Genomic DNA, 14,931 nt, shown 5'->3' with positions numbered 1-14,931 from the left:
TCACTGTGTGGGGAGACCTATCTGAGAACTAATGAGGAAACAGAATGAGCTCTGAGATTACTGAGCTCCTGAATCCAGCTTTCCATCTTGAAAGCTCTCCCTCTCTTGCATGTCTAGAAATCAATTAACTTATTTTTTTGTGCAGCAAGTTCGAGTTGACTGTAAGTTATATGACTCAAAGGGTCCTAACACTGTAGTTTAGCAGAAACATAGTGGAGATAAGAGTTTGGTGGGTTTTCTTTCAGGTTGCTCTCTGGGTAAGGGCTTCTTCCCAAGCTTCTGTTCTTTTTTTTTTTTTTTAACTTTTTATTTTTGAGAGAGAGAGGGAGGGAGAGAGAGCGAGTGTGTGTGAGTGGGGGGAGGGGCAAAGAGAGAGAGGGAGAAGCAGAATCCAAAGCAGGCTGCAGGCTCTGAGCTGCCAGCGTAGAGCCTGACGTGAGCTCGAACTCACAAGGTATGAGATCATGACCTGAGCCGAAGTTGGATCCTTAATTGACTGAGCCACCCAGTGTCTCCTGCTCTTTTTTTTTTTTTTAATGTTTATTTATTTTTGAGAGGGGAGAGAGAGTACACACACAAGCAGGGGAGGGCGGCGAGGGAGAGACAGAGGATCGGAAGTGGGCTCCATGCTATCAGCACAGAGACTGATGTGGGGCTCGAACTCACGAACCACAAGATCATGACCTGAGCCAAAGTCAGATGCTTAACTGACCGAGCCACCCAGGTGCCCCTTAGCTTCATTTCCTTATTTGTGGAATGAGGTCGTTATTGTCTTCCCTGCTTCCCTCTACTGGTCGCTGTCAGGATCCTCTATATAATGTCTGTGCCTCAAAAACTGTCAAGTGCTAAAAACAAAACTCACAACGACTCACTATACATCAAAGAAAACCCTAACTCCTTAGCCTTTTGCAGGACATCCCCCATGCGGCCCCACTATCTGTGTGACCTTCTTTATCCCTTAAGCAAACTTCTCCTGTGTGCGAATCCTCCACGAGGCTACACTGGATTTCTATTTCCCAAACCGACCCTTGTGTCTGCTCATGTTGTTTCCTCCAAATGCAGTGATTTCTGGCTCATCTCCACCTCACATGATTCATCCATCAAAGGTCCATTCCAAAGAAGCCTCCTCCGTGAAGCCCTGATCCTTCCTTAAGACTGTCTCTCTCTCTCGCATTCACACGCACACACAGAGGAGCCAGAGGTGTCCTCGGCTTCCTGTAGACTTGTAATATGGAACACACCCTTTATTGAGGTTCCTAGTTTGGAGATTTCTTCAATTAAATTTCAACCTCCTGGAGGCCAGGGGCCGTCTTATTTGGATTTCCCATTGTAGCCTACAGCAAGGATTTTGGGATGTAGGGATTCAGAGAATCACAGCTCTGATCAATAACGGGCCAAAGGAGACGAGAGAGCAGGTCATCACCTCCAGGGCAGATGAAACTGACTTTCTGCTCTCCTTGTTCAGCTCCCATTCTTACTGGCAGGGGGTATATGCACTCAATAATAAATCCCGCACTGCTGAGTTACCCTGAGCCAAGGAGGAAACACTTCCAGGGTGGGTGAAATCCAATCTGGAACATTGAAAAGGCTGCAGACGCCCCAGAGAAACTCACCCAAACCGGGGTTTGCTGGAATCACCCAGTCTCCTGGCTTCACCCCAGTAACATTGCTGCCCACTGCTACCACCTGTCCGACACCTTCGTTCCCTCCAACAGCAGGCAGCTTGGGAAGGAGGCCGTAATTTCCTATGGGGGGAAGAGCACAGAGGGTCACCTGGTGAAGCTTGGGCAGTGAAAGAGCATGAACTTCATAATTTTTTAAAAATGTTTTTTATTTATTTCTGAGAGAGAAAGAGAGACAGCATGAGCAGGGGAAGGTCAGAGAGAGAGAGGGAGACACAGAATCTGAAGCAGGCTCTAGGCTCTGAGCTAGCTGTCAGCATAGAGCCCGATGCGGGGCTCAAACCCACGAACCCTAAGTTCATGACCTGAGCTGAAGTCAGACGCTTAACCAACTGAGCCACCCAGGCACTCCATGAACTTCAGAGTTAGACTGAAGCTTGATCTGGGCCCTGCCTTTGGCCTGCTGTGTAACTAACTGGCCTCTCTAAGCCTCCGCCTCTTGGTCTGTAAAGGGGATAATACTTTTCAGCATTCACGGTTATCACGGGGATTAGACACTGTATGAAACGAGCCGGCATATCACAGGCACCTCACAGTGGTTGGTTTACTTCCTGCTGCCATCTCTGTAACTCTCGAAAAGCCTCACATTCCAGAGAGGGCTTACAGCCCACACATCTGGAGAACAGCTGCTGAGAATCACAGGAATTTCCCACCCGCACCTGAGGAAGAACGGGATCGAGGTGGCAGCTAAGCAAAAAAGCCAATTAACATAAGCCGCAGAAACCAAGGTTACCTTGGATCATATTTATGTCAGATGGATTGATAGGGGCCGCCAGCATCTTCACATGGATGTCTGATCCGCCCACAGCAGTCAGCTCCAGCTTCTTCAGTCTAAGCACAAAGCCAAAGAGAGATGTTAATGTCACCCAGGCTAGACAGGGCATCTTTGGCTCAAATCATCTCCCCAAAGTAGGTCAGGGCGGCCACATTTTTGAGCTGCCATTGTGTGGCCAGAAATTAAGGCTGTTAGAAGAGAGAAAGGTGCTGTAGGGAATTAGCGCAGGCTATGGGTTAACTCTCTCATTAGCTGCAAATGGAAAATCGCCAGGGCCCTCTCAATCCCACTGCCCATTCTAGGGCAGAAAATAGTGAAACCTTCTGCAGGCCTGGATTAGCCTTGTATTCTCCAAAACCTCTCAGAATCACCTGGTGTGCTTAGGCATCATGTAGATTCTCAGGCCCCAGCTCTGACCTACTGAACCAGAATCTCAAGATAAGGGGCACCCCAAGTAGTTCTTTTTTTTTTTTTAGATTTTCAATTTTTTAAATGTTTATTCACTTTTGAGAGAGAGACAGAGTGTGAGTGGAGGAGATGCAGAGAGAGGGAGATGCAGAGTCTGAAGCAGGCTCCAGGCTCTGAGCTGTCAGCACAGAGCCCGATGTGGGGCTCGAACCCATGGACTGTGAGATCATGACCTGAGCTGAAGTCGGACGCTTAACGGACTGAGCCACCCAGCCCCCCCCCCCCCCCCCCCCCCCCCCCCCCCCCCGGTTCTTATAGACAGCCAGAACTGAGCCACCCTGGGCTAGCTTATTTGTCCTCCGCTTTTTCTTTTCTTTTCTTTTTAACACATTTTTGTTAGTGACAGAGCAGGTGAAATAGAGAGAAGCCCTTTGTAGTTCAGAAAGAACTCCCTGGGTGACTGTGATTCACCCGCTGGAGTGATGTCCCTTCTGTGCGAGAATCCTGGTCAGAAAGGACGCTGGACAGAGAGCTGAGTCACAGGTGTGAAGCGTGGCGCTACAGGCAAGTTTCTTCCCTGTTCGAGACCTGCTTCTCCATTTGTAAAATGGGGGTGGTGGTGGTGGTGGTTCGGACTTGATCACTGCCAAGAGCCTCTCCCATTTCCGGTGGCATTTCTATGTGGTAGCACTGTTCACGGCGGGCCCTAGACATCATGGGACTAATGGCCTTATGCACTAGAACTTTGGTTAACGGGTTAAAAGTGGTAAAGGGCTGGTGACCATGTCCATGTACTGTGTTTATTTTTTATAAAAGGAGACCGTCTGGGGCTGAGCGAGGAGCCTGCTCAAGATTCTCTCTCTCCTTCTGCCCTTCCCCCATGCGTGCTCTCTCTCAAATTAAAAAAAAAGAAAAGAGAGACCTTCCAACCATAAAGCACTAATCAGTGTACTAGACCAGTGTGTCTCTAACTTTTTAATTACCAGAGGCTCCTTTTCTTTCTCCACACCATGACTTCATGTTCGCAATTTTTTCCTCTGCCCAAATGTACCTTTTCTGGTTGTTTATTTACTTTGAGAGGGAGAGAATTCCAAGCAGACTCTGTACTGTCAGCATGTGGAGCCTGATGGGGCTCGATCTCACGAGACCTGGGATCATGACCTGAGCCAAAATCGAGACAGACACTTAGTCGACTGAGCCAGCCAGGCGCCCCTTCCTCTACCCAAATGTACTTGTAGTTTTTCTCATTTTTAGCTACCAAAGGCACATATAACTGCCACACAGAGGTTCTTAGCATTAGGCAACAGCGTCACTGAACTAGGCTGACATAATTCTACCCACTTCTGGCAGCAATCTGACCTTTTAATTATACCTGAGGCTCCATTTGAGGTAAAAGTGTGATTTTCAAGAAATGCCGTGTATTATTAGTAGTATAAAGGTGGCAGGAATTTATGGGGTATTTGTAATATACCAGGTCCTGTGCTCAGGGCTTTAAAAACATGATCTGATCTGAGATACAATTGTCTCATGAGGAAAGTATGAATATTCCCATGCTATCAAGTAGGAAGTGCAGGCTCCCAGAGATGATGAAGCTTACACAGGGTGAGATAACTGGCTGGCGGCAGGGCTTTCCTACTTCCAAAGTTGGCACTCTGATTTACTGTGCTCTGTAAGAGCATCCTGAAAATAGTCTGGGAACCCCCCTGACTGCCTACAAGGACCCTGGGGACCTAAGGGCCCCAATCTGGGAATCCCTGTACCAGATCATGACCAAAGGAAGACAGACCCTGCCTCACCATGACTGTGAAACAGCCGCAGAAAACTGGACTAGAAACACTCTCTACAGAAAACAGTTACCTAGGAAGGAGTTATGACCAAGGCAGAGAGAAAAAAGAAAGGGCTCTTTTTGTTTAGGTACCTATTAAGGAATGTATGTATTTATACATGGAGGAGGGAAAGTCCTTATAATAATAACAATCATAATAACTACTGTTTGAGTGCTTACCAGTGAGGCACTCTGCTAAGTGCTTCCCATGCCAGGTTTCTACCGTTACTCTGATTTTATGGCTCAGGAACAAAGGCACAAAAGAAGTAAAGAACTTGTTCAAGGCCACCAAAAGTAGTAAGTGGTTGATCTGATTTGAACCTGACGGTCTGATGCCAGCTGCTAAGGGGCTGAGCAGACCCAGCAGAGAGCAGCAAGAGGAGTGCCAGCCTGGAGTGGGGTGCAGGCCTGATCGTTGCTGGAACTGCCTGGGGAGGCAGAGTGGGGTGCAGGCAGAGCAGGGAGCCATCAGCCGGATGGTGATGTTTCTCTATGAACATATGTCTAAGTCTGCATTCTAAAGAAAAACCCTGCCCCGAGCAAATGGACTGCAGACTGGCTGCCTCTCTCTATTATCTGTACTGCTCCTCTCATACATTTTGCAGATAATCAGAATTTTTTCTGGAAGCTGACAAAGTCCATGTACTCAAGCTACGTAAAGACATTTTTTTCTGACCATGTTTTACATGCTCTTCCATCAGCCCAGAATTTCTTTTCCACTGCTTCTCCACGGACCAAGAAATTCAATTCACCCTTTAAGACATCTTTTGACACTCTTCTTGGCCCTGAAAAAAAATTGCTTGCTCCACACTCAGTGTTTTCATTACACAGAAGGGGTGACACTGCTTTAAGACCATCTTACATGAGTTTATTGCTTTTTAGTTTATCAAGCCTTTTCATACATTTCTTTCAATTGATCACAACAGGCCTAAGTTCACATTCCTTTCCCAAAACTCTGGGGGTGAGATGTATGCACGTCAGAGTTCAGAGCTGTGTTATTATCTACACCCCCCTGTGGGGGCTGAGGCAGCACTCTGTGATCAGACACATTGTTTCTGCGGCGAAATATATGAACATTCACGCTAAGTGGGATGAATAAACACTCATATATATGAACATATAAGATAAATATGAAGAATTCACACAGGATGAGGTCTTCCCTTCAAACGAGTTGTGAAACAACACAAATCAGAACAGAACTGTCAGCTGATAGAACTTTCTGATTTTGTGGTTGCAGATTCCACTTTGGATTTGGATCCAGGTCTTTCGGACTCAGTTCAGGGCTTTTTTTTTTTTACCTACCCCCCTAGTGTTACAGCCAGAACATGCATGTGTGTTGTCTCACCACTTGGCGGTGAGCTCCCAGACAGCAGAGAACTCGGAGTCTTAACTCCGTGTTTAGCACAGTGCCCGGGACCAAAGCAGTGCTCAGGAATGCTTCCTAATGAAGTTACGCGACTCTCCTCCCTATTGAGAAAATGGGACATAAAGGTACCGGCCGTTTCTAGGGAATCAGGGGAAGGCTCAAGGCACAGGGATTGAGCTACTGAGGCTCATACTTGCTCTTCCGGGTTCTGGGCCATTTGGGAAAAGAACCCTGAAGGATGGGTACAAATAAAAATGGAGACTGTCCGGGGCGCCTGGGTGGCTTAGTCAGTTAAGCATCTGACTTTCACTTAGGTCATGATCTCGCGGTTCATGGGTTCGAGCCCCACGTCGGGCTCTGTGCTGACTGCCAGCTCAGAGCCTGGAGCCTGTTTCAGTCTGTGACTCCCTCTCTCTCTGACCCTCCCCTGCTCACTCTGTCTCTCTCTCTCTCCTAGAAATAAATAAAACATTAAAAAAAAAATGGAGACTGTCCATCAGAGAGTTTGGTGTAAGCAAAAACCCACTGCTCTTTTCCTCACAGAAAAAGTACAGATGAGGTTTGCAGTAAGTCATACCTTAAAAATCTAGATGACCATGGTCAAGATGGGAACACAGGTGGATCTCAGTTCACAGATGAAGGGCGGAGCACGGGTTTGGAGTGAATATGCAGTCCTAGGTTTGAATCCTGCCATGGTCATTTACCAGCTAGATAAACTCACAATACTCATCTGTGAAATGGGGAGAACACTAGAACCTCGCTCACAGGAGTAAACGGTTAAGGTAAGCAAAGCATTTGCTAGAGTCCCTGATACACAGTAGATGCTGAAGAGATAGCAGCTCTTATCAGTGGCAGGAATATCCAAGGAAGCCTCTGGAACAATTAGCTGGCTACCCCTCTGAAGAGAATCACTGAATCACTGAAAGGAAGACAGCAACTTTTTGGAAAATGCAAGTAAGTTTAACTCAATAATTTACTGACAGTCAGACTCAGTATATCAGGTAATGTTGCCAAGGGGCTTAAAGGTAAAATTAAAAAAAAAAAAATCTCCTGCCTGGGAGCTTGATAGCACAGGGACTCTCACGTGGAGTCGCTGTGAGAGGCACCCCCAGAGGCAGGCACCCCAGAGGCAGGCTTGTGGTCCCTGCCTGAGCCTGGAGGGAAGAAATGCACGGTTAGCAACCGGGCTTTGGAAGAAGTGGTGTGTTAGCCTGGGTTTGAAGGAGAAGTGGAGCTTACTGGGTGGACTGAGGGAGGAAGGCAGGCTTTCTTGCAGAAGAAAAGAATGGCAGACAATCTGACTGGATCGTTGGCCAGGCAGAAGGTGCAGTCTGGACAGGCACCAGGGGAATGGAGAGGATTTGATGACCCAGAGTCTCTTAAATAAGAAGTGGTACTGGTGTTTGATGGCTCCTGGGCGTGGACAGCTGACTACTGATCCAGGGAGGAAGGGAGAGTGGTGTGGAGCAGGGAGGAAGGTGTTATATTTGGAGCTTGAAGCAGTGTGGTGTGGGGAGAGGGCACTCCTGGCTAGACACCCAGAGCTGGGAGTCCGCTGTATGTAGCCAGCAGTCCCAGCGGGTAGATTATCTTCCTCTGGGTGATCTGTATGAACAATGCAAAGAAACTAATGCTGACTGTTTACTAAGCTCCGGGCATTGTGCTTAGCATCTTACATACGGGAGGCTGTTTAGCCCTCAAAACACCTCTCAGGAGGGTGTTATCTCCCCAATTTACAAGCAGGAAATGGAAGCTCAGAAAAGGAACGTGTCTAAGGTAAAACTATTACTAAGTGGCAAAAATTGCCCTAAAGGTTGACTCTGAAGCTCAGACTACTGAACACTGAGCTGGCATCCTTTACACTGTGTGGGATTTCCATCCTGAGAGATAGTGTTAGTATTCCTGGGGTGTAAAATACGCTTGAGAAACGCTGCCCAGTAAATGCTCTTTATAGGACTCAGATTGTGCACCAGAGTCACAGAGGCGGGGAGAAGTTATCCAGGGGAAAAGCCCATGTGACTTTGTGTAATCCAGAGCTTCCGGAGTTCACTCGGCTGGGAACACTATTTTCATAGCACACAGAATACATGCCTGCCCCCCCCCCCGCCAACAGCAGTTCGAGAAGCGCTGCACTGGGCTACAACCGGCCCCCACTTCTCTTTGTCTTCTAGGTACCTCACTGCTCTGTGCTGGCTGGAGGCCACAGAAGCGGGAGGGAAGGAGAGCGGGGCAGGGATGAGGGTCTAGGGGATGGAAAGTGGACACTGAGAACACAGGTGGGGGGGGGGCGGCGGCCCTGACACATGCTGCTCGCCCGGCGGGAGGTGTGTTGGTCCAGCTGCCTCTCACCAGGGAGACCAGCCCCGGCCTGCCCCGTGGAATGCCATTAACACCACAGACACCGCTGTCCCTGCACGCAGCTCTACCGGCGTCGTCAAGGATACCATTCTGCCGAGACAGGAAGGAAAACAGGGGCCAAGTCTGAATTCCAGAGTTGGACCTCTGGTGTAATGATAGCGATTTCTTCCTTGTTGTTGTTGTTTAGCTCACCAAAGGACCCAGTGGCCGTGTTGTAGAGTGCAAATGAGGCACCCAAACACAGTCTGGCTAGATGTCAAGTCACTTCCCCAGGAGTGCTCACCGCCCTCCCCTGTGAGTGTAATGGCGCCATGCAACCCCGGGGCGGGGGGGGGGGGGGGAATGCCACTGTCTTCACGCGACAGATTCCCAGACTGGATAAGGTCACAATGGCTCCTTTGAGGCCCAGGCTGTACACCTGTGATGCCATATGAACTACAAGGGAGACAAAAGCAGGCAAAAGAAAGAGCCTTTTGAGATGGGGGAAAAAGAGGCCAGTCCTCTGGGGGGTTGGCTCACTCATATTTGCTGTGTAAGGCAGGCACTGGCCAGCCCTGCGAAGATATCTTTCCCGCCTTCCGCATTTAATTAGCAACCATTTGCACTTATCTTGCATCTCCCACTCAGTCACCTCAAACTGGTCAGTATCATTTTTGAGCAGGAAGACAGGCAGGGAGACACTGTCACGGGCCACAGAGATTTTCTCATCTGCTCATCGCAGAGAGCCAAGAATGAAGCAACGGATAAAGGTTACCTACATCCTACGTGGCTCTCTCCAGTCTGCAATCCCCATGTGATCTGGTGACATGCTTGATGTGCTGGGTACATTGCCCAGAGATCTGATTAATAATTAATAAACAAGGCACACTGGGAATTGTGGAAGAATGAAGTTCTTTGGCTCGTCCCCCAGCAGGGGTGCTTGGTGGCCTCCATTGGTGGGTTCTGTAAGAGTCCTGGGTTCTCAGGGAAAGCTCCTTTTCCTGAGCTGAGTTCATACACTCCATGACCCTCTAAGACCTCGAGTTCATACACTCCATGATGCCCACTTGCTCCCTGTGCCTCTTCTGGCTTCCCTGCCTCAAAGTCATCTTGCCCGCCCACCATTTAGGTCCACTTGCACTTCAGAACAGTCATTTTAAATAGAAAGGAATTAGAGACTTAGGGGGAACGTCTGGAAGTTTCTACCCAGAGCTGGCAAAGAAACCCTCTCTCTACCTTCCCAGTCCCCTGATTTCTCTCAATCAAGACTACCAGTAAGCTTGTAAGCCTTAGAATATTCTACAGCTGCTGACATCAGCAAACTTGCTTGAAGGGAGCTGCAGAATCTGTTGCTGAGTTTGCTGAGGACGAACCTTACTGATCCAGAGAACAAGACTGGGCCACAGCAGGGGACCGGGTCTCTGTCTGCAGCTGCTTCGGTCTCTCTGACAGAAACAGATATGACCATGCTGCCCCTGCCTGGCGGGCTGCTGCTGATACTGGTCAAGAGCGAATGGGACCTTGGTGAAATTTTGTCTCCAGGGCCCCCGATTTCTGGCCGCAGCACTGCTCCCTGGAATCTGCTAGAGCAGCCCCCGGTGAGCAGGCGGTCCAACGTCTACCAGTTTCACAGAGTGGTCAGAGCTGGAGAGAGAGGGTTCGGTCTCATACCCAGTTCCGTGGCTGCAGTATCATGCTGAGAAGGGGGTTACGGCCTCACCTTGTCTTGGCAGGAAGGAGTGATGCTTGGGGAGAATGGGGTAGACCGGTGTATAGGCTCTGAGGGATACAGAAAACGGAGCTGTGAAATAGATGCGGGGGGAGGAAGAGACAGCATGCAGGGCCGTCTCTGCCACTGCTGCCCTTGGTCAACCCCTTTATTTTATCAAAGAGTAACTGAAAAGAATGTGGAGCCTGGAATGATTGGCGGAGTGGGGACTAGAAGTCAGGCCAGTGCCCTTGCGGGTGGGTCCCCATTGACACACCCTGAGCCACAGATTAACCTTATGGCATCTCTGCTTTCCCTTCTCTAAAGTGCGGATCCTTCCCACCCCATCCAGAGTGGGAGAGGCCTGCAGCAGCAGCTGCTGGGAGGGCCAGACAACCATGATAACTTGGGGTTGCACGGGGGGTAGGGGGCAGCTTTCCTCCCACACGCTGGACACAGGGGGGCTCCTGTCTGCTGTGCGGTACCTCAGAGCTCTGCCTGCCAGGTCTCTCCCTCAGGGGCCCTCAGTTCTAGTCTAGTGTGAAGTCCAGAGGGAAGGTAATGTGCGAGTGTGACAACACGTGGAATCCAGGGTGGGTCTGAGTCCTGTGATCTCAAGCTAGTCCCCTCTGAGTCTGCTGCAGCAGACACCTCCCTCAGGGACCACATACTGAGTGTACTGCAGGCACTCAATAAATATCGGCAGTCACACACAATAGGTTTCCTCTTCCCTCTGGGCTTTTATGTATCCAGGGTCCTCTGCATGGAACATTTCTACACTCTTCCTTGAGTTTTGCCCCCATGATCTTCTGGGGCACTCAACCTAAGCTTTGTGTCTTCCGAGAAAGCATTCTCTGACTATCCTGAGGGGGTTAGGTACCCCTCTTCTGGGTGTCCACAGCAGTCTAAACATAACCCGATCCCGCATTTGCCCCACTGGGCTATGGTCACCCATTTCCTGGGCCAGAGCGTGAGCTTCTTAAGGACCAAGAACAGAGATGATTCGTCTCTGCATCCCCAGGCCTGCCTCACAGGCAGCAGGCCTCGAAGAATAACTCCTGGCTAACTGACTACAGCAACGAGTTCGACTTCCCCCTCTTTCATTCATGACCACAACAAAAGGCTCCAGGAGACAAACAGGTAAAATCTCAATTCTCAAGAAAATGGCAAACCAAAATAGCTACTCTTTTTTCAAAGTAGTTTAATTCTGGCTTAAAAACCAAGTCACCTGCATAGAGATTTGTTGTACACATGGACATCAATTGTAAAAAGAAATCTGAGAGTAAACAGTGTCCGACCCTGAGAACTCCCCACCCATGTAGCCTGGGTCCTCACTGCCTGCTCCCCCAAAGCCCATATGTCTAACACAGAATGGGTTTGTCCAGGGCTTCACAGCTGCACTGATTTTGTGCTGGCAGCAGGCTGGGGAGGAAGCTGCAAACAACCAGGATGCAAAAGGAGGGCACACAGAGAGTAACACTCTACCATCTTCCCTAGGTTGGGGCTGCCCTTCCTATGAAGGGTGGACACTTGGGGTCACCTGGATAACTTCACCTTCTCTTCTGACCTATCTTTTCCCCAATTTTATAGGCTATCTCATTTTCAAAAAACATTTGAGATGACTGCCATTATTTTTTTTCAGGTCCTATATCGGGGACTCTTCTTAAAGAAGGGACATCCTAGTTGTATGATGTGGGGCATGTGACTTTTATGCTTCTTGAGCTCAGTTCCCTTATCTGTAAAATGGGGATAATCGTGACCAAACTGGATTTTTGTGATTTTGTATTTCCATCATGTATGTGGAGGACTTGGCCTAACACCTGCCACATAGTAGGTGCACAGTAAATGAAAGATGTTTTCACCGTAAGACCTAGAGAATGGCAGACTTTGAGGACCAAAATGAAAGACAACATTGGCATTTCCGGTAACTATCGATAGAGAATCCAGAGCTCTGCACAAGGGGCCATGGCCACGGGGGACCTCTGAAATTCCTAGAGTTTGTAATTCTCCCAACTTTGTCATTTTCTCCTGTGGTCTTACTTCACATCATTTGATCATCTGAATGAAAGAGGCCCAAGTGCTTATTTAGGGGAGTCCGTTTTGGGGGAAAGAGAAAAAAACTCTAGGAGACCGAGGAATAAGGTTTAGTAGAGAGACCAGATGGAATGTTTGGGGCCAACAGGAATGAAAAGGACATTTAGATTCAGAGGTCCCTGGCGGTCTCATTCAGAGGAATTCTGTGACCCCTCAGAGCCAAGCAGACTGTTGCTCATTCCCTCCCTGCTGCTCCCAGAGCTCTGGCTCACGCACGGTGCAAGCATCACAAGCATCACAAACTACAGTTTGGGGAACACTCTGCTCAGACTCTGGGTGGTTCCGTGACCCTCCCTGGTGTAACCTGACCAACACACCCAGTCACTGGGATATTTAAAGGATACCTGATTCTTTCTGTGATAGTGTGGTTACCTTAAACCTCCAAGGACATGACTACAAAGAAGAGAATCCCAGCCTCTGGCCTCCATCCATACACAAACAAGTCAAGTTGCCTGAATCTGGGTCAGAAGGGAAAAGCCACTTTTCTGGGGCAGATGGAGAGTTAATGCCTGATGGTCTGTATCCACAAGGGCAACGGTTCTCAGCCCTGGCCGCGGTATCAGAATCACTTGGGGAGCTTTAAATAACACATGTTTAGTGCCATCCTAGACCCACGGAATACCTCAGGGCAGGTGCCTGGGAATATGGAGTCAATGTGCCACAGGGAGGAAGGCTGCATAATGCTTCGTCAAATTATCAGGTCTTGAACTTCTGGGAAATCATCAGGGTTCCACAGGGAGACAAGAGCTCTTTTTTCCCTAAGTGGCATCTGCTACCAGACCAGTCTGTTCCAGATTCTCTGGCACCCCAAGCGGAAGGAATCAGTCAGGAGGCAACTGCACTCAGCTCCCTAACCCTCCCTGGCCTCTGCAAAGGGTCCCACCCTCATCACCAGAGAACTCTAAAAAATACACTTCTTGGGCGCCTGGGTGGCTCGGTCAGTTAAGCGTCTGACTTCATCTCGGCTCATGATCTCCCAGCTTGTGGGTTTGAGCCCCGCGTCAGGCTCTCTGCTGTCAGCACAGAGCCTGCTTTGGATCCCCCGTCCCTACCCCCACCCCCTCGGCCCCTCCCCTGCTCACTCTTGCATGCACTTTCTCTCAAAAATAAACATTAAAAAAACAACAAAAAATACATTTCTTATAGACATTAGATTCATAATTAACTAACATTTTTGGAGCACTTGTTTGGTGGCAGTTCCTGTACCAGACACAGAAGTTACAAGCCTGTGAAAGAGGCATGTCACTCCGTTTGGGGTGCATCCCCGGAAAACTAATGTTCATTAGAGCTCTACCAACTCATTATAGCACAGTCCCCAGAGACTCGTCTTCCTGACATGGTGATCATTACTTCCAATTAACACATAAGTTGAGGACTACTGACTGATGTGTCATCTCAGTATTCTAACGGTGGATGTGGCTGGGCTGAGTATATGACCTTAAATTTAACTGAGGCTTATCTCCTCCAGTTGTCAAAACATCTGGCTTGAATTTTTTAAAGTAAAAATTTGGAATGCTTCATGAATTTGCATGTCACCCGTGAGCAAGGACCATGCTAATCTTCTCTGTATCATTCTATTTGTAGCATATGTGCTGCTGAAGTGAGCACTCTAGCTTGTATTTTAACCCTAATAATAACTCCATGTTTGCCTATTCTTTGGGAAACAATCAAACCATTTGCTGGGTATCAGAGAGTTGTAAACAAGGGACCTTAGGAGAGTATGCAGGGGCTTTTGGTGGACAGCCTTGGTTTGATCTCAGCTATTTAGCACTATTAGTTATACTTGTACTGTCTCCACTTTTAAAGATGAGGAAACTGAGGCTCACGGAACTTCACTAACCTGCTAAACACATAGGGTGGGGTAAGGGTTTGACTCCAGGTCTGATTCCCAGACCAGCGCTTTTTCCTTAGCTCCACTACAGTGACCCCACTAGCCCTTCTGGGTGGTTATAGCCACTTATGTGCATAGTTACAGTGGCTGACAATTCACATGCTGTTTTTATCAGCATGTGATAAAAACATGCTGTGCAAAAATCATGGATGAAGAGCCAACAAAATTTTAGGAGAACACAAACATGAAAGTAATGAGAGCTCAGAGGGGCTGGGTCTAAGATCAAAGAGCTACTGAGAGGTGGAGTCTATATTTGACCTTAGAGTCTGCAAGGCTCCAAAACAGGACCTCTAATCAAAGGAGGTAGGAGTCATAAGCCATGGGTTCCTATCCCTATCCTTATTAGCTGTATCAGTTTGGACAAGTCCCCTGCCTTCTATAAACTGAAAATGGTCTCCTACCTACTTTCTGGGAAGTGGAAGATTAGAATGGACATAAAGCATTCAGAAAATACTCTCCAAAAAAATAATAGAGCCCAGGAACTCAAGTCAACCAGTCAGTAAGAAATGGGTTTAAGTTTCAACTCTGCCACTTACTGGCTGTGTGACCCTGGCCAAGTGATTTTTACCTCTTTTACACCTCAGTTTTCTCACGGGAAAATGGAGCTCAATCAAGGACCTACCCCAAAAGTGACGGTCAAATGAGAGCGTCCGTTTGGACACAACCATTATGTGACTGACACATAATACTCGATCAGTAAAAGTCACTGCGGGATAAATACAGAAAATGTAATATACACATGTATAATGGCCTGTATATACATAAAGTAGTGGGATAACAGCTACATAATAATGTCACATATCAGTTATATGGAACAATGGAATATTTAGCCATAAAAAAGAATG

At 48.2% G+C, this 14,931-nt stretch overlaps 1 protein-coding gene and 1 non-coding gene across 5 annotated transcripts in view; both read right to left on the bottom strand.

Moving 5' to 3' along the window:
* Positions 1-14,931, bottom strand: part of MECR (mitochondrial trans-2-enoyl-CoA reductase) — a 30,797-nt gene that overhangs the window by 14,931 nt on the left and 935 nt on the right. For all 4 annotated transcript variants that reach the window (XM_039234074.1, XM_039234082.1, XM_039234095.1 and 1 more), the window contains exons 2-3: positions 2,416-2,513; positions 1,614-1,745 (exon numbers count right to left, since the gene is read on the bottom strand). In XM_039234074.1, the coding sequence (XP_039090005.1) occupies positions 1,614-1,745; positions 2,416-2,513 (230 nt within the window). The remainder of the gene's footprint in view (positions 1-1,613; positions 1,746-2,415; positions 2,514-14,931) is intronic.
* LOC120233177 lies at positions 13,697-13,803 on the bottom strand. The gene has a single exon (XR_005528740.1). It is a non-coding gene; the product is annotated as a U6 spliceosomal RNA (small nuclear RNA).

The sequence above is a fragment of the Hyaena hyaena genome, unplaced genomic scaffold (genome assembly GCF_003009895.1).
Source record: "Hyaena hyaena isolate Hyena2069 unplaced genomic scaffold, ASM300989v1 scaffold_3, whole genome shotgun sequence".
Taxonomy (NCBI): Eukaryota; Metazoa; Chordata; class Mammalia; order Carnivora; family Hyaenidae; genus Hyaena; species Hyaena hyaena.
The sequence above is the reverse complement of the archived record's forward strand: the minus strand, read 5'-3'. Positions and strand labels throughout refer to the sequence as shown.